This window comes from Atractosteus spatula, chromosome 2 (genome assembly GCF_055471065.1).
Source record: "Atractosteus spatula isolate fAtrSpa1 chromosome 2, fAtrSpa1.hap1, whole genome shotgun sequence".
Taxonomy (NCBI): domain Eukaryota; kingdom Metazoa; phylum Chordata; class Actinopteri; order Semionotiformes; family Lepisosteidae; genus Atractosteus; species Atractosteus spatula.
This window is the reverse complement of record NC_142707.1, coordinates 71,116,815-71,136,324: the sequence shown is the minus strand read 5'-3', so window position 1 is coordinate 71,136,324 and position 19,510 is coordinate 71,116,815. Positions and strand designations below refer to the sequence as shown.

Sequence of the window (19,510 nt, the reverse complement as noted above, 5' to 3'; positions counted from 1 at the left end):
CGAGTAGCAACATCATCAATACCAGCTAACATCACACGCCTCACCAAAGAGAAGCAGTTCCAGCCATCACATTAGGGGTGAGTTAATTAAATGTTTGACCAAATATAGCAGGCTAATTTTTAAATTGATAATTTTGTATGTTATAAATATCCAAATGGCCCTTGGCAGAAAAAGGGTTCCCCACCCCTGGTCTAGATGGACCAAATGACCTCTACTCTTTTGTAATCATATTGCTATGTTCAAAAGGTAGTTGGTACTGTATTTAACACACATACAATTATTTTCCAAATCAACATCTGTAAAAATCATCTCCGTTTTCTGCTTACATGTAAACTACAGCACATTTGAAATTTCTGTATTGTACATATCATCAAATCAGTGCAATTTTACTTTCAAAGTATAATATTGACAGGTTTACTTGATAGCACACAAGCTTGTTTTTCATGGGAAAGAGCAAGTGACCTGTTGTCAAGTAGACAGAATAGTATATTGTAATCTTCTCAGCTTGAAAATCAACCCACTGTAAAACATCAGAAAACGCACAAAAAGGACACCTGTAATTAAAGATAACATTTATTGAAATGACACATTTCAACAGTAGATGAAAACCAGATGCAGAGATGGAAGTTCATAATATTAGGTACTTTATAGACACTGTTTTCTGTTGATGCAGAGATAGTTGTAAAAATATCACCTTAAAATATATTTTTGACAATTTTTAACTTTTAAATAGATTCAAACAGATTTTGGGCCATATTTTCCACTGTAAGCAATCAGTCTGATTTAGGGATTGTAGAATTATTTCTTACAAATTCTGGTAAAAAAGTGACTTTCAAAAAAATATGATTTTGTAATTCGTTTAAATTGAGAATTGAACATGGGATTACAATGCACATTCAGTGCAATAAAACTGAGATGACACTGCTGTTGATGTAAAAATAAAAACTGTACCATCAATAAATTATACAATGTGATATCAAATTATACTTTTTGTACTTAAGATGCAAAATAAATCAACATTTTCATTATTTTAACAAGCTATAAATAATATAGCTTTATAAAAGTAATTAAAAATATTTTAAAATATTTAACTGTGCTAGAGAAGTTCTTCACCCCAATCCAAAATGGAGGCCAAATGATTTCACCTCGTCATTATCATGGAAAGGGTGGCACATGGTCCGCCATGTTTTAAAACTGTACTATGTTCTGTTTTAGAGAACTACAATTTTTAAAATTCCTCAGATTTTATTAAAAATCCAAATGGTGGTAAAGCCGTTTAATCTGCCAGCAGAACTTTGACTCTGATGTAACGTCCCATAATTTTACAGTCTAGGGGGTTTGGCATTTCACAGCAATTTTAAAACTGGCAGAGGCAAAAATAGAAAGGACCTTTTCCCTAATATGACATTTAGTTTTAGCACAGGTCTGAGGTGTTGTTGTACATTTCGGTAACACAGCAGTAAGTTAGCTGTCAACAGAAAGGAGACATTCAGGAAAAGAGAAGGAAATGAGTTAAGACATGGGCTCAGGCGACTGAAGACAGTTTTTACACCTCTTTAAAAATAGCATCTCTTAGAGTATGGTGAATTGAAGTCACAAGCCTAAATCGTATTTAACCCTTGAATTGAATTATTTTATGTTTAAGGCCCATCAGCCTGCTCACTGGAGATCATCTCAAAGCCTTTGTTCTTAACTGTGAACATCAAGTTTATGAAAAAAAGAATGTGAATGTAATAAATTGAAAATTGTGAAGTTTACTCTGTAAACTATACAAATACAAATTTAAAATGAGGTGGGTAGCTGCATCAGCATGCGTAGGCTGCAAAGGAACAAGTAGTAGGTTTATTCCATGCTGAAAAAAAAGAAGAAAGAGAACACAATATTTCGGCCGTGGAGCCTTCTTTAGGTGTGGAATAAACCTACTACTAGTTCCTTTGCAAATTTAAAATGAGCCTTACATCAGTATATAATATTACAGTTATGGGGTCTGTCATTTCCTAAGAAAAATGAAATGACAAATCACAAATTTAAAAAATATAATTCATTTATTTTTGGCATGTTTTTCAATTTTCCCCACTATCCAAAAAACAGAGGTGCGAGATCAATGTTTTTTTTCTAGTAAGCACAAACCTGAATTTAGAAGCAGTAACATAGTGCTCTCATTCAAAACAATTCATGTATTGCACTGCAAAAACACTGAAAGAAAAGACAACCCAAATAATGAGAAACATGACACACGTTGTTCTACATAGTTTATAAAAAAATGATCTAAATACTTAAATCATTCATTACGAAACAAAACACTTAAATCAATTCAATTTGAATTTTAGACACTTTCACTGAACAGGAAATTATAACATTTCACAATTTTAATCATGTTTGGCCAGCATGGGAATCTTGAAAGATGACCGTTTTGAAAAACTTAACATTAAACACCTACTGACCCACAAAACAGAATTTACATATAGTGGTTTCCTTTCTGTCTCGATCATTTGTCTGATACATAAAATGAACGCATAACCAATAAAATGAGAGAGGCATTTTCAGTTTATACATTCTTGCCAGTTTAAATGATTCCCTGTTTCATATGAGCCACTTCTCTCTCTCTTTAGTGAATCTTTTAGCCCATTTGCGGGTAATATCTAAATATATACTTGGTTTATGAGGCAGGTAGTCCTGATAAGTGATCAGAGCAGCTGTTTTTGGCACTGCTTTCTCGATTTGAGTTCCTTCATGCCACTCGTTAAAAGAAGTTATAGAAACAATATCTGTCCTTGCTTCCAAGGCGACACTAAATGCTGTTTCGTAGTATTTTCCATTGATGCGGTGTCGCGTGTTGTGGACGTTCCACGGTCTGATACTTGTGTCAATATAACCAGGCCCAACACTCGGAATGAATATCAGATTTTTGCTGTCACAGAAACTTTTGATGGATTTCCAATTACGATGTGATGAACCATAGGAGAATCCATTTGTGGCAAAATACGTGTACATGCCATCAAACCCAGCTGTCAAGATGTCCGTCTTGTGCTTCTCTTCCACAAGGAGACCAATGAAAATGCCGTCATACGGAGTGTTCCTGATGCTGTGTTGGCCTGTATCTTTGAGGAGATGCGCCCACATTTCAGGACTAATCAAATAGGAATCGTAAACATAAAACAGTGGACGGAGCAAGCCAGCGTTTGTTTTGTATCTGTAGAAAGCAGGGTGGTCACCATACCTGTGGAAAGAAACAGGTACACATCACCTGCTAAGAAAGAATCAAACTTAAAAAAAAATGTAATTAAGGGCAGCCAAGTTTGCCTGCAATATGAATCACATACAACCTATCTCATGAACCACACACATTTCCCTATTACGTTAATTTTGCACTTTCAGTCAGAAACTTGGAAACAAGAAACTGTTAGATCATACAGAAGGTCAGGATGATATTTTATTTCCCTGGCACTCCAATTCCCTGATTTTGCATCCCATAGAATATACCCACCCAAATACATTTAATTTACTACCCAAGCTAAAAAACAGAAACTCTGGCACTGATTCGACATCACTCAGATTGAAAGGAGTTCTTAGCTCAAAGTCTACCGTTAGTAGATTTAAAAAACAAAAACTGCTGGCAAAATGATGAGTTTTGCTCTTTTGAAATGGACATACTGTAAGAATAAAAGACTAGTACATAATAAGTATAGTATATAATAACAATTATAATACATTTTTGCAGTAAACAGGCAGCTGAGTTTCAGCTGAGAAGACCTTGTTTGCAGTTCCCATACTGACAAAAATATTTTAAGAGTTAGAACAATGGATATTGTTTTCCCACATTTAAACTCTTAAGGTGAAGTAGTTTTCAGAAGTCAGGCTTTTAAATGGGACTGCCCACAGCTGCACTGTAGCTCATCCACCATCAATCCTCTAAAGCTGTGGCTCTCCAGCGGGCAGTGGTTGTCATTATTTGCCATTATTTCCCTGCTGTGGGAAGAATCTGACCTGAGGTCTTTTACACACAGCCCAGAGAGCACTCAATCCAGGACCCGAGACCCAGAGTGTGCGGATACCTAGGCGGAGTTCTGTTAACCCATAACCATAAACCAATCGCAAACCTGACACCAGAGAGCATAACCCAAGCTTCTTTTAAACAAAAACCTCATACGACAAAACACCACAACCACCCCGAGAACATACCCACCAACATATACCATAACCCTCACCTGCAACCAGATATAAACGATAACATTAGCCCGTAACAGTGTCGTATAACCACGTAGACAGATCTATCTCCCATTATTCCATAACCATTAACCACCAGGTGTTTTCTCTTTCATATACAACTAGATGTTTTTTAGCAGATAGCCCCCTCAGGGATTATTACTAACCATGTGTACTCCACTCCTTTCCCCAGGCAAGAGCCACTACCTCCCCCCACCCTGAGGGCTTATCCACTATGGGATTCTCACAAACCCTTACAGACTCCAAGCTCACGGTAACTCTCTTAGCTACCTCACTACATAAAGTGGATTTACCCACTGAACAAGCATTTTTCCTCCTTGGGACCAGGTTACACAAAAGATGTTGCAGCTCTGTAATCCATCCAGAGAAGAGTACCTAGATACATTCAGGGCTTAAGGGGATGTACCACAGCAACAGGCTAAAGGAAACAAACTTTTCAGCGTTGAACAGAGAAGACTGAGGGGACACGATACAAATATTCAAGGTCCTCAAAGGCATTAGAGATAAGATCACTTTATTGGCCATACACAATTTCTTGCATTAGGAATTTGTCTTTATTCGCATACTCCAGCTTGCTCTCCATGAGACACACAGGCACACAGACAGGGAGAGAGAAGTTTGGGGTCAGAACGCAGGGTCAGTCATTTATACAGCACCCCTGGAGCAGTTGGGGTAAAGGGCCTTGCTCGGGGGCCCAACGGAGTAGGATTCCTCTGCCGGCCACGGGATATGAACCGGCAACCTTCCAGCCACAGGTGCACATCCTTAGCCACAGAGACCCAAGTCAACCCTGTGGATTTCTCCAAAATAAAAACACTGAAACACGAGGGGCAAGTGGAATCTATGTGGAACTAAGTGCATTTAAAATAGAGAACAGGAGGATCTTCTTTACCCAAAGAAAAAGGGGAGTACAGAACAAACAACCCAACCATGTTGTTGAAGCCAATACCCTGGTTTCTTTCAAGAAATGCATACATGAAATCCTTGGATCAAGTAATTAACTACTAACAATCTAATGGCCTGGATGGGTTGAATGGTCTCCTCTTATTTGTAACCTTTCGTATGTTTTTAAGTCTTCTGAATATCGAAATTTACTCTACTGGATGAACAGTGTATGTATATCTAGTGCTGCTAATGCTTGTTCAAAGATGTCTAACAACTTAAATAAGACCTGCCTTTTCTAAACCTATATCAGCTATCCCTTAGAATTATATTTCCATACAGATGATCCTCTAGTTGAACTCTTATTATTGTTTCTATAACCTTACATGTAATAGAAGTAAGATTTATTGATCTACATTGGCTTGGTACAGCTTAATCACCCATTTTTATAGACGGGAGCTACAGTTTTCCAGTCAGTGAATATTACCCGTCTCGAGAGACTGCTGAGTTTGCACTCCAGAAAAACAGAATACCACCAGGCCACGGAAATATGTTTGTCTTCTATGCTCATATTATTTAATACAGAACTAAAACATGTTGTTGACTTCTATCTTGGTAAACACCTAAGTGAAACATTCACTTAAAACATCAGACATTTTCTTTTCACAGTCTAGATGTTTTGTAATATTATCCCTGAGATTCTTTACTTTATCCTTTACATTTGTCTAAACAGCTAAACATTTTCTTTTGACCTTTCTTATATCCCTATCACTTGTTTTTGGAACTCATTATATAGCTTTTTAACTGGTCCTTTTTGTTTTTGATCATTTATAAAGTGCTCTATTTCTCCTTATCAAAGATATTGTTAACATGTATGTCAAGATGGCATAAACAGTATATATTTTCTGCTATGTGGCTATATGCTTTGTGGCTGGAGCTAAATTATTTAATTTGGTAATTGATGAGAGTTATCAACAGGGATATACAACTGAAATACAGCTAATGTAAAGTCACCAACTAGTGTGAATATGTTCACAAAAGAGAAATTATGGATGAGGACTTTCTGCAAATGAATGTTTTATCACTTCTGCTATTTCCTGCACTTGTTTTTTTATTTTTGTATTCAATAAACACCTCTATTTTAATAACTCTACAGTTATTTTATTACATGCATCCTGCATTTGTTTGATTTACATCTTATTTAGCTTTAAGCTATTGGTTACTAGTACTTTCTAGATTAAATGAAGTATTACATTGCTTGTTGCTGCTAACTTTCACTCAAGTGGACAGATTCACGTACTGTACATGTAACCCATTAGGGTGGGAGACAACATGTACCCATCATTTTAGAAAGCCGCAAACAAAAAGCTTTGCTTTGATAAATTAGTACAATGAAAATACAGTTACTCATAAGTAGTCTACTACACCTAACTCATCAGTTTTGGAATTAAGGAACAAGTAATAGGTTTATTCCATGCTGAAAAGAGAAGAGAAAAAACACCTGTGTTTTCAACAACAGTGCATGCTGACACAGATACCCACATGAACTAGTTTTGGAATTATGTACCCATGACTACAAAGTCCAAATTAAATTAAATTGAAAAGTCTTACATAATTAAAAAAGAACAAGAGGAAAGCAGACAAAAGGCACTCACTTCTCTACAATGTACTTAATGTTGTTGAACATGCTCAGGTCATCTCGTCCTTTATATGGTTCAATGTGAAAGGTGACCTGTGAAAACAGACATTACTAGCAGCAGGTACTGTAGATTGATTTCTGTTCAGGAATACAAACGTGTTAATGAGTACAAGTATTAAACTGAAGGGGAATGAAAAATATTTTTCTCTCCTCTTATTTCTCTGTACACTGTACTTACAAACCTACTAAGATAGTATATGTAAACTGTAGAACACTGTGCCACACAAAGTGTTTTAATACACTTTACATTGCTTTATTCCACTTATTGAAATAGGATAATTTTCAACCACTACAACCTAGTACATTTAGCAAATTGCTACAATGGCTCAAACCTTCATTCAGAAATTTGTTCCAAATTTGATCAAAGATAAAAATACAAGTAATAGGTTTATTCCATGCTAAAAAAAAGAAGAAAGAGAACACAACGTTTCGGCAGTGGAGCCTTCTTCAGGTGTGAGGATTAAATCTCGATCACACCTGAAGAAGGCTCCACGGCCGAAATGTTGTGTTCTCTTTCTTCTTTTTTTCAGCATGGAATAAACCTATTACTTGTTCCTTTGCAGCCTACGCATGCTGACGCAGCTCCCCACCTGAAAAGATAAAAATATACTTTCTTTTACAATCTTGCTTACACCCTACCCTTGAGCTCACCGATAAAATGATAAACCTACAGTCTTGTAGAATGAACATTTAAGGAAAAAAGTAAAGAATGCAGATTTTAACTGTCTACGTATTTTTTTTTAAATAGCAGGTTCATGAAGACATACCTTCACTTGATATTTATGAGCAATATCCATGATGAGAAGCACCAGATCATCAGTGGGCTCACCATTGTCATCCTTCATGCCAGGTGGATACCAAGACAGGGCCAGGACACCTATAAAATGTTTAGGATTAGGAGATACATACAATGTGGGGAGGTAACAGATTACAAAGCTTGGTAAAGGTAAAGGTAAGTTATTACTAACTTACCTTAAACCCTGTATTACTAAGTACTTTAAACCCTGTCATTTTATTCCTTTTCCTTTCAAAATTCACCAAGTAGGACTGACTATAAACAGTACAGTAACTTTGAAATTATATAGTTTGCCTATGACAAAACAAACACATTATTCATTAAGCACCTACTCAGTGCCTTTAGTTGTATTTTAATATAAGTTAAATATAGGCATTTAGTAATTCCAAGATTAATACGATGTGGACCATCAGGAAATAAGGAGAACAGCAAACCAGAACAGTTTGCACTTGACTGAAATGACATCCTGCAAAGAAAAGAGACCATATTTCTGATGGGTGTAAAAATAAGTTCTGGGGCTACAGGGTTCACAGACCATGACTGTTATAACCAAACATAAGGGTCCTGGATCATTTAGGGAAAGACAATGATTATTAATGCTAGAAAAAATGTATTGGTCATAGGTTGTATTTTAATAGTTCAGTTTTAATGTAATTTTTTACCTGGGTCACTGTTTGTATACTGATCATCAAACGAAACATGTCACTTGCAAATAAAAAAAAAAAATCACAAAATCATTATCAGGAAAATACGTTATTTTGCAACAGGTGTTTTGACATTTTACTGAATAAGGGTGAGACAGGTAAATTCACTACGCTGATCATCCACAGGACTGATAAACCGGGAGTCTACTGTGAGAGTAGACTAGAAGTCTGTTGGAAGTAACACAAACTATACAGTAGATGTGCGAATCATGCTTTGCGTCACGTTGCAGATGCTGTCTTGTGGGATTCTGTCCCTTTCCTCTTGTAAAGACTGGATAAGCATGTGCTTATTCTCTTTGTCCAATATCTCATCCTAGCTCATCCCACAAATGTTCTATATGTCTCAAGGTTGGTAAGGAGGGCATTCTCAGCGTAACTGTCACACTTTTACCTAGTTACATGAACAGAATGAAGACAAGCGTTTTCTTAAAGGAACTTTTTCACTTCAGGGTGAGCCTGCAGGAAGTGCAGCAAGTAAGGTCCCAGTACCTGATGAAGAAGTGCAATAGAGTCAGGCACACTTCACTAGAAATATGGCACAGATTGCCCAAACCATCACATCCCTAAGCATCGTATCCTGCACACCCACCAAGTCTATCAGAGTGGTCTACACAAAATCTTAATTCACCAACACACCACTAGCATTAACGTATATTTAACTACTCCATTTTACAGGACGATCCCTCCATCGGTACCCTTTTTTCCGACCGCCCAATCATCTCTTTATCACCAACCACCCAATCTACATAAACTTCTGGTTCACAGCTCCCTTGACTGCACTCTGCAATCATCCCCACCAGGCACCTTCCCCTACAACAGAACTCGCTGCATCACCCGCAAATACAGATCTAACAACACGCTCATTCAGGGCCCCTCAGTTCAATTCCAGATCACCCAGACGACATCATGTACTTCCAGCAACCTCATTTACTGTAACCCTGCAAAAAAATGCTCAGCTATCTACGTTGGGGAAACCGGAAGGAGACTAGGAGACCGCTTCAGAGAAGATGTTCGGGCTGTGAAGATGAAAGATTTCCCCAAGCCCACAGTTTCTCATCTCACCTCAGACGGCCATGATCACACTGATCTCTCTGTTCTCAAAGAAAGGTTTCTCAACTCCCACAGCAGAAAGACAACAGAAACTAAACTCATCCTGAAACCAGGTTCACACTGTCCCCCTTCTCTCAATGACCGACTTATTTTCATGTAATCTTCTCTCTTCTCATGCAGGTTTTGTTCTTCACCCCTCCCTTCACCTCTCTCCACTTTGCACTTCCTGAGTGGCCTCTCTGCCCCTCCTGCCTCCTCCCCTCTCCCAGGTTTTGTTCTCCTGTGCTATTTAATCTTTGCTGTCTGCCCTGTCTTTCTCACACCTGAAGAAGGCTTCACAGCCGAAACAATGCGTTTCCTTTTCTATTCATATTGATATTCATGATGGCACCAGACTTCTGTAAAGAGGACTGGCAAATGCTTATGGCTGACTACATCTTGTTACAATGAGCATTGTCATAAGATTTATTAAAATATCACTCTAGCATACATTTTGCTGAGTCTTCCTCATGTTACAATTATAGAAAATTTCTCACTGCTGCATCTTTAAGCACTGGTTCGCTGTAATCCTCTCTATCCTGGTCATTACTTTGAATTACTCCAAATTCACGTGTACAAAAGCATACAGACCAGGCAGAAACACCTGGTGCACACTCACAACAGGCTGTAGTTGTACATCCTGCTACTATTTGCATTAAAGGCAAAATGATGTGCAAGCTCTCAGCCAGCACATCAGTAATATGCAAAATGGAAATAGGTAATCATCTTTTGTGAGAAACACAGAAAATAGAAAAGTCCTAACATAACCCATTATGCTGCTCACGTCAAGTACAGCAGACTAGAGATTTCTTTCAAAGCCATATAATATAAAATGGTTTACAAAACTGATGCAGACTTCCCAAATCTACATGCCCATACATAATCATATCTTCATTGAATAAAACTCTTAATGTGGCTCAGAAATCAAAACTTTAATCTGAAATCCTATCTTTTTTAAACATTAATAATATAAACATCAATTATAAAATAACAGATAAAAAAACAACAAATCAACTTGAATAATCATGTAACTACATTAAGTTCCTAAACCAAGAACAAAGCAGAGACTTTTAAAGATCCAGAGATGGTTATCAAAATAGAAATTGACAGAAAATAAACTGTAGATATTCAGAACATCTAGAATAAGCAGCAGCATTCACTTAGCTCAACTGCCTTCATTAATAAAACTGTGCAATGCGTCATTCTGCTTAAACCATCCGCTACTTCCTTTTCCCAGCATACCTGATCCTCATAATCTTTAGTCCTAAAATTAAAAAGGTGGTAACTTAATTTAAGTGATCCAACATTTCTTTAAGTAGTTGGATGCTTTAAGGTATTAATGGTTCAAATATAATGGTACACTGCTACTGTACATCAACACAAACTATCCTGAAGGCAATGTTGTACTGTCTGCACATCCTGTACATCCAAAACCCAGTGAAATTAAAAACAGCGGTATCACAGTGCCCTCTACTGAATTAAATTTAATTTCATGATATTTGTGCAGCATCAGCAACAAAAGGATACATACAAAATGAATGCAGTTTAATACTATTCAAAATTATTCAAATTGCATTGAACAATAAAAAAATGGAAATAAACTAATGGAAGAACATGATTGTGAACATAGTAAAGGTCTTTATATGTAAGACATTATGGGCCATGCAGAATACAAGGTAAATCTGGAGAATGACAAACGTTGTCACCTCAGTATTTCTCAGTGTCATCTTTCCACAGTCTGTGAAAACAGCAAACACAAAATGTTGAAGGAAGCACTTTTTGAATATGGACATTTGTATTTTAACATCAAAGAACGTAGTAATGCTAGAACACCAAAAGACTATTCTTGCGGATTGATTTGTGTTCTCTTTTCAACAAACTACAAAACCCCTTTATTCATCTCAGCAGGGTCTAGGAACATGAAACAGCACAATAATCCCCTTCTGTCTGCTCTGGGAGCTGACAAGAGCCTGCATTCACAGAAACACACGATAGAGGGAAATATCTTGTATTGCTGTGCACAGAAAAGTATCAATTCAGGCTCAGAAGCTTTTACAATATCATTAAAACTGAATTACACCACATAAAGTAAATGGAGACAAGTAAAACAAAATATATAAAAAGCCTGCTGTTGTTCTTCACATTTACATTCAAGTGGTAAGCTATGATTGCAGCAAAATACCAAAACTATTTAAATTGAACAGCTTAAATAACAGCAAAACCCACACAGTTCTTTCATATTCTCTGATGGCCTTGATCAAGGCACCGCAAGAAGGTGTTTTAACATGTTTTTCAGGACCTTATGAATGAATCAACCAGTAAAGACACTTGGCCATGTGTAAGCTGAGCTCTAAGCTCACAGGTTTGAGTCTAGGTTATGTCACAGCCGACGGGGATTCCCCCAAGTGGAGGCACTTAGCCAGGAATAGAGTAGGGTGGGATGTGTTGGGAAAGTCTCTATGGGTCTCTTCAGTGACTCCTGCGGCGTCCTGTTGATGTCATGTTCAAAGACCAACAAATGGGAGTAGACTGTTCGCACTTCCTCTCTCCTGTGTGCGGTTGTGGGGTTTGTAGCTATAAACTAAGATATAAAAAAACACACCGCACTGGGTATTTTAAATGAAGTTGATATAGCAAAAAATAACAGGCAATTCCATTTAAAAAAAGGTTAGTGGATTGCAAGCCTGACAGTTTTAACCATCCCAGTAAATGCAGTACAAACGTTTAAGAACTAAGAAGGGAAATCTTACCTACTGCTGCTGTTCTAAGTTGGAGCACATGTGCTTCAATAACAGAAGGATCTCTAGAACTGTAGGCGCCTAGTTCAGGGTAGAAGTTGGAGCCAATGTCATCTGGAGGACTGTGTCTTCCTCTTGGAAAACTGGATGCTACTTTGGAGTCCCAGTGGGGCAGTAGTGGGTGATCCCAATGAATATATTTGCCATCAAACTGTGGATTGCCATACCAGTTATAATAGAACACATGGAGACTGTAATTTGGTACAGGTAAATGTTCGGATTTGGCTTCAAAATGCATGCCCCCTCTTGCTGTATTTTTATGGATATTAGTTGAACCACCTCTTGTAGCTGCAGTGTCTTCTTGAATGTGTATTTGAGTTTTGCCGCTTTCTGATCTACTAAGATGTGGAAAAAGTCCAAGTCCAAAAGGGTTCCCAAAGCTCGTACCTTCTGGCCTCAAGGATTTCAGAAAAATCATTATTAAAAATGTACACAAGATTAAACCAATCAATGTAATACATGTCTTTCTTCGAAACCTTGCCATTTTTCAGTAATATTGGAAAAAAAAACAATTTTAGTGTAAATGAAGACTTTTACATTTTAATGCAGTCAGGCATATGGATGTTTAAGAAAGTATAGCAATTTAATATGGCAATTTTACTTCCCCTCTTCTTTTTTGCTGGAATGATGCCACACATTTCTTCAAACTCACAGACGTCCTGTTGACAACAACAAAAAAAACAGGTTTAGTTTCCATTGCAGAGACAAGTAGGACGAAGAGAAAGACAAGACACAGAGAAATCAGTGCTAGAAGCTCAAACAAAGCTGTTTAATTGTTCCCAAGACAAAAAGTGTTTAGGCAATCAAAAAAAAAAACTTAAACCACAAAGAAACTGATTCCTACCAATTTCAATTGATAAAAGGGTAGAAATGTATCCATTAGAGCTTTAGCCTTTAACAACAAAACTTTACATAACGTGTAGACAATTATGACTATGACTTTTGTGATAAACCTGTGTCAAAAATATTACTAGTCTGCATATCCATTTGGAATGGAAATGGCAATGCTGTCCTGCTGGGCTTCAGTTTCTTTCTGTCCTCATACAAGTCCTCTAGATGCTGCCGTCAGAGTGAGGATGTTCACTATTTACTGCATTTGACCCATTTACACGAGCCTGATTATTATTGGAAAGTTATGCCAGTATAGAATGATCCATGTCTGACAGCGATTATATACAGTGTTACATAAGTATCTGCATGAGCACCTTATCACATTTGTGTGCATGTAATCAAATTAACTCTTAATATAGTAAGCATGAAAATAAGCATATAACTTATCGGGACTACAAATTCATAAGGACATTCCAGGCCAATCTTTTTGGAATAAGCGCACTGGTCTTTTATTGATCAATGTAAGTATAAATCATGATGAATAATGTCATTAACATCTCCAACATATACTTTGCACCCGTCTCTTGTAGGATTCATCCCCATTCTTTTTGTAGCACGTGCACATTGTTGCAGTTGCAGGGCTCCGAATGGTCAGTGGGGCTCATGAACTGGGCAGAAGAAAGTCAGTGTCGCACAGGCATCTTAAGAACATACACTGTCACATCAGGGTGAGTCTGTAGAAAGGGTAGTAGATGAGGTCCCAGGATATGATCACTATAGCACCATACAGTCAGGCTAACACCAATTGCTACAAATGGCACTGTGTAATGACTAAAATCTCCTACCTAAACAAGAGATCAGGCTGACACAAAACCTTGATCCATCACTATAGAAGACTTTGCTCCGCTGCTGGTGGATCCGAAAAGTGTTGTTTCAAAGTATTTGTTTTCTTGACAAGCAGGGCTCCTCACTTCCATCCTATGTTCTTCTTTCTCAGTTTTCATTGGGCGTGACATTCAAAGGGATATGATGTAGCATCCAGTGAAAACTGGTATTTATTGTGCGATGTATTGTGTATATATATTGTGCGTGTCGTGTGGCTTGTTACCTTGCAGTGGGAAAGTATAAGAAGCCAGACAGCTTTTAAAAAAAATCTGAAAAAAGAGACTTTGAGCTACTCTTCACAGACTTTGAAAGAAACCTGTTTTATGTCCCTGTGCCCTTCAGGTGTCTTTTTAAAAAAGACTCGGAATATACAGTGCAGTCCATAAGTATTTGGACAGTGACACAATTTTTGTTGTTTTGGCTCTGTACTCCAGCACATTGGATTTGAAATGAAACAATGACTACAGTATGAGGTTAAAGTGCCGAATGTCAGCTTTAATACAAGGGTATTTAAATCTATATTGGGTGAACCATATAGGAATCAGAGCCGTTTTTATACATAGTCTTCCCATTTTAGGGGACCAAAAGTTGTTGGAAAATTGGCTGCTCAGTTGTTTCTTGGCCAGCTGTGCATCATTGCATGGTTAGTTCATTAACAAGAGAGATAACAAAAGGTCTAGAGTTGATTCTAGATGTGGCATTTGCTTCTGGAGTCTGTTGCTGTTGTCTCTCAACATGAGGACCAAAGAAGTGTCAATACCAGTAAGCCATCATGAGGATAAAAAATCAGAATAAATCAAACAGAGACATAGCCAAAACATTATGCTTGTCAAAATCAACTGTTTGGTACATTGTTAAGAAGCAAGAATGCACTGATGAGCTTAGCAATAGCAAACGACCTGGTAGACCACAGTAGTGGATGACCAAAAGAATACTTTCAATCGTGAAGATAAAAACCTTTTTCGACTGTTGAACAGATCAAGAACACTCTTCAGGATGCAGGCATAGATGTGTCAAAGACTACCATAAAAAGAAGAATACACCAGCATAACCTCAGAGGGTTCACCACCAGATGCAAATCACTGGTAAGCCTCGAGAACAGAAAGGCCAGGTTACACTTTTCTAAAAAGTACATATAAAAGCCTGTAGAGTTCTGGGACATGTGGACAAATGAGACGAAGGTTAACCTGTACCAGAGTGATGGAAAGAGGAAAGTGTGGAGAAAAAAAGGAACTGCTCATGATAAAAAAGCAGATCACCTCATCTGTGAAACATGGTGGAGTTAGTGTCATGGCTTGGGCATGTATGGCTGCCAGTGGAACTTGTTCACTTGTCCTTATTAATGATGTGACTGCTGAAGGCAGCAGCAGGATGAATCCTGAAGTGTACAGAAGCATCTTATCTGCTCAGATCAAATCAAATGCCTCAAAGCTCACTGGACGGTGCTTCACCTTGCAGCAGGACAATGACCCCAAACATACTGCTAAAGCAACTACGGAGTTTTTCAGGGCCAAAAAGTGGAATGTTCTTGACTGGCCAAGTCAATCTCCTGACCTGAGAATGCATTTCACTTACTGAAGGCAAGACTGAAGGCAAAAACTCCTATAAACAAGCAGGAACTGAAAATAGCTGAATTACAGGCCTGACAGAGCATCACCAGGAAAGATACCCAGCGTCTGGTGATGTCTATGGGTCGCAAACGTCAGGCAGTCATCGACTGCAAAGTATTTGCAACCATGTACTAAACATGACAATTTTATTTAAGATTCTGTTAATGTTTCCAGTTACTTATGGTCTCCTGAAATGTCAGTATATATAAAAAGGGCTGTGATTCCCATATGTTTCACCCAATATAGACATAAATCTCCTCGAATTAAAGCCGACATTCCTCACTTTGACCTCATAGTCATTATTTCATTGCAAATCCAAGGTGCTGGAGGACAGAGCCAAAACAACACAAATTGTGTCACTGTCCAAATACCTACGGACTGCACTGTAAATTAACGAAGCATGCCAGAGTTCCTAGGGGGTAACAATAAGAACATAAGAAAGGATACGAATGAGAAGAGGCCCTTCAGCCTGTCTGGCCCATTTGTTAGTTTTTAATTCATCCAAGGATCTCATCCCTCTGTTTTTTTAATGAAAGCAGGCTCTTAGATTCAACAGCTTTCTCCTGGTAACTTGTCCCACACTCCCATAACCATTTAGGTTGTTCTGTTCTCAGTATTAAAGGCACATCCACATATTTTCCTCTTATGCCCTCCCATTCATGTATCACTGATCATTCAGAAGAAATGTGCCTGGTTGACGTTGTCAATGCTATTGAGGATTGTGAAGGTTTTTGATTTTTTTAATACCAGCTCTCTTTGTAGTGTTTTCTGGCCAAGACTAAAGAAGCTCAATTCGTTCAGTCTATTTGTGTATGACATACAGTACCCTTACGCCACAGAACAGGTGTCCAGATTGAATCGGGTTGGACGCAGTGAATAGAATTAAATAACCTTTCCACCTTTGCCCACTCAGTCCTCACTAATAAAGCAATTTAGAGCTTACACAGTGGTCAAATTAACTTGATTATATCATAATCACAAAGGATTTATAAAAAAAAACCCATAATATTCTATTTTGCTCTACAAATAAGCAAGCATAAATAGACCAATAAGCTTCTTATGATGCAGTATATATTTATATCTGAGTGCAGTAATACAATATTATACCCAAGGCTAAATAATTTTTAATTCAAATTTCAATGACTAGCTGCTTGCATTATAAGAACTAATTGTAGAGAAAAACACTAATTGCTGTAAATCAGATTTGATTAAATCTATGATAAGACAGTATAGGATACAGAGGTAACATGAGTGTTTGATAAAATACACGTGGTTGTTAAAACATGGCCTACACATGCTCAAATTGTTTCTCTTCCTCGCGGCACCAGAAAGGTCATCAAAATATCCCCCTTATAAGCATATTGGAAAGTATTTTATTTTGAAAGTACAACATGTATTCAAATTAGCACATTTTTTTCAGTGTTAATTCCTCTAATAGTATGTACAATATGGAAAATTATTTCAACAATAAAAACAATGTATATTATACATTATGATTTAATATATACATATTATGCAATTTATTACTACATAATGCAAAGTATGCATTACAGATTAATAGTTTTGATGTAAAATGAAATTACTTAATACTCCATGAATGTATTGTTGCTTGGACATCTTTTACTTGTTTCCTATCCTCAGCAAAGAACTCAGAGCAGCTAAACATTTACTAAGACCATAATGTACTAATATTTCGCACACATAACAGCTGTACTTGCAAGTGGTTTATGCTAAAAAAACGCTAATGCAGTGTCACCAGAGAATTTATACGTTTTGCCGAGTCTGGGCTTTTTTGCTCAACCACCTTGTATTGTCAGAGGCACACATTTTAAAAAAGCCCCTTGCAGCCTGACACACTGCATTGGCTCAAAAATGGACTTAAATACGGTGATGGGGGTAGCCTGAGTTAGAAAAGACACTGATTGCTATGCTTTTGTCATGTGACCTTTCCTTGTCAGAAGCCCTAATGATCCCCGTATTTCCAAGTCTGCCATGGTATCACTGTATGTTATGTAGACCTTTAATGGGTGTGATGCATTCTGATGGTTTGACTGACAGCCAGTCACATTGTATTGTGCCTTTCTAACACTGTATTAGGTAAAACTTTATTTTCTATTTTTACACAAAAGCTATTAACGGTGCATTACATACTCGCTTATTTCTGTTTCAATAATTATTGCACTGACTGTACACATAACGCTATTACTAAGACAGCACCTTTACTACAACATTTAATTTCCTATTCTACTTAACAGTTAAGGCTGGGAATACTGGCATAATATCATGTTCCTTCCTTATTCCTAAAATCAGCAAATAACGGAAAAGCATAACAAACGGACATTTATACGTGCAGGCTGGGAAAACTGACGTCTTCAACGTGTACAACTCAAAATTTGATGTTCCTGTATTGTGTACTGCAACTTTCCTGTCTTTCCCAATCCCAATCCTAATATAGGCATTGGCGACTTGCAATGTGAAACTATCAAAAACAAGATCAAAAGTTCCTTCTACTCTTGTTTTGCATTTGCTGAGATGTCCGGGGATGACACACTCAACCGGAAACATAACCACATGTGAACAGAGCGGCTCAATCATACTGTATATTTGCACACACAGAGGGTAAAGTAATGGATCCGAGACCGCAGCCACAGAGAACAGCGCATGTACAGTACTGTGCTACTGTACAGTATATCTGCTGCAAACCTGCTGGCAAAACGAGCTCGTTTAACTTTCTTACAACTACACATACTGCAGGACACGCTCAGACTGCAAAATCGTACAAGGTTAACTCAACCACTTCTCGCCATAAAATCACTTTACAGTACATATACGCTAAAATGGATAAACATGCCAAGCCTCTGAAACAGACCTAACGCACGGTTTCAGTACCTTTTACACACAGGAATCCGAGCAGCCCAACTGCAGCACCTGCGTGATGTTCACGTTTAGGGAGGGGACTACTACCCTACCCGCCCCGCTTGCTCTTGCGATGTCGGGAAATGCAGTTCAGGCAGAGCCGGGCTCTCCTCCACATCCTGCACAAAGCAACTACAACAACCAAACCCCAGCGCGAAAACAGCGCAGCGGCAAAGCGTCCGTGCCGAAGGGTGAATGTCAAGTATCCACGCTGTGTTTAATGTGTTGGAAGTGAGGCACACCTTCCGGACTAGGGAGTTAAAAATTAGGGCTTACAGGACTGGATATTAATAAGCTCTTGTGGTTGAATTTGCATAATGTTCAACTGAGCAGTTACGGCTTGCAGTTTTGTTTTAATTGGGGCTGAACGGCCGCTCTCCGCTAATTTTGACCAGTGAAGAGGGCGTGCAGTATCGCTATAGTCACTATGAAATATATACCAGGGGTTATAGCGACTGATATAATCTTAAAACGTTGTAAAGACACATACGTGCTTCTTAAACTATCATGTACTGTAATCACTTGCATTTACACAGTATGTATGTCTGCACAAGCACTGTACATTAAAAATAAACATCTTTTCTAATGCTTGACTTACAAGTTGCTCTGACAGCCGCGTAAAAAGCTTAATCTGCTTGTTTAACCAGGCTATTTAAATGGTCTCATATACATACATATATACAGTAATACTCTGTCCAAGTACAAATCTTTGGATCCCGATGCGTTTTACATACGGGAAGGAGCCCACAGCGCAACGTGCCACGGGAGGGCAGCACCGTCCCGTGATTCAAGGGAGCCATTATCCACTAACAGCCCCCCTACACAAGATCAGGTGAGCAAGCGAGAAATGAGTTCACCAGTGTCATGAAGAGAGGAGTTAGTTCATCTGTTGAGTTACCAAATAGTTGTTGCTGCAGTTATTTTCGCTACATTTGTACAGTACTCTAAGGCCGAGCTTAGGGCTAGTAAAGTCCTTAAACCATAGTGATTTTTAATGTCATAGATTTGATATACAGTTGAAGGGATTAGAAAGTGCATAGAAGTTATGGTGCATCTTGGCCTTTCACAGAAAT

At 38.0% G+C, this 19,510-nt stretch overlaps 1 protein-coding gene across 1 annotated transcript; it reads right to left on the bottom strand.

Moving 5' to 3' along the window:
- Positions 1-559: 559 nt before the first annotated feature.
- On the bottom strand, positions 560-18,509 carry manea (mannosidase, endo-alpha). The gene is made up of 5 exons (XM_088909568.1): positions 18,411-18,509; positions 12,148-12,854; positions 7,576-7,685; positions 6,765-6,841; positions 560-3,220 (listed from the first exon to the last, which is right to left on the bottom strand). Exons 2-5 carry the CDS (start codon positions 12,677-12,679, stop codon positions 2,584-2,586), a joined length of 1,356 nt encoding a protein of 451 aa, XP_088765694.1. The 5' UTR covers positions 12,680-12,854; positions 18,411-18,509; the 3' UTR covers positions 560-2,583.
- Between the last annotated feature and the right edge of the window lie 1,001 nt (positions 18,510-19,510).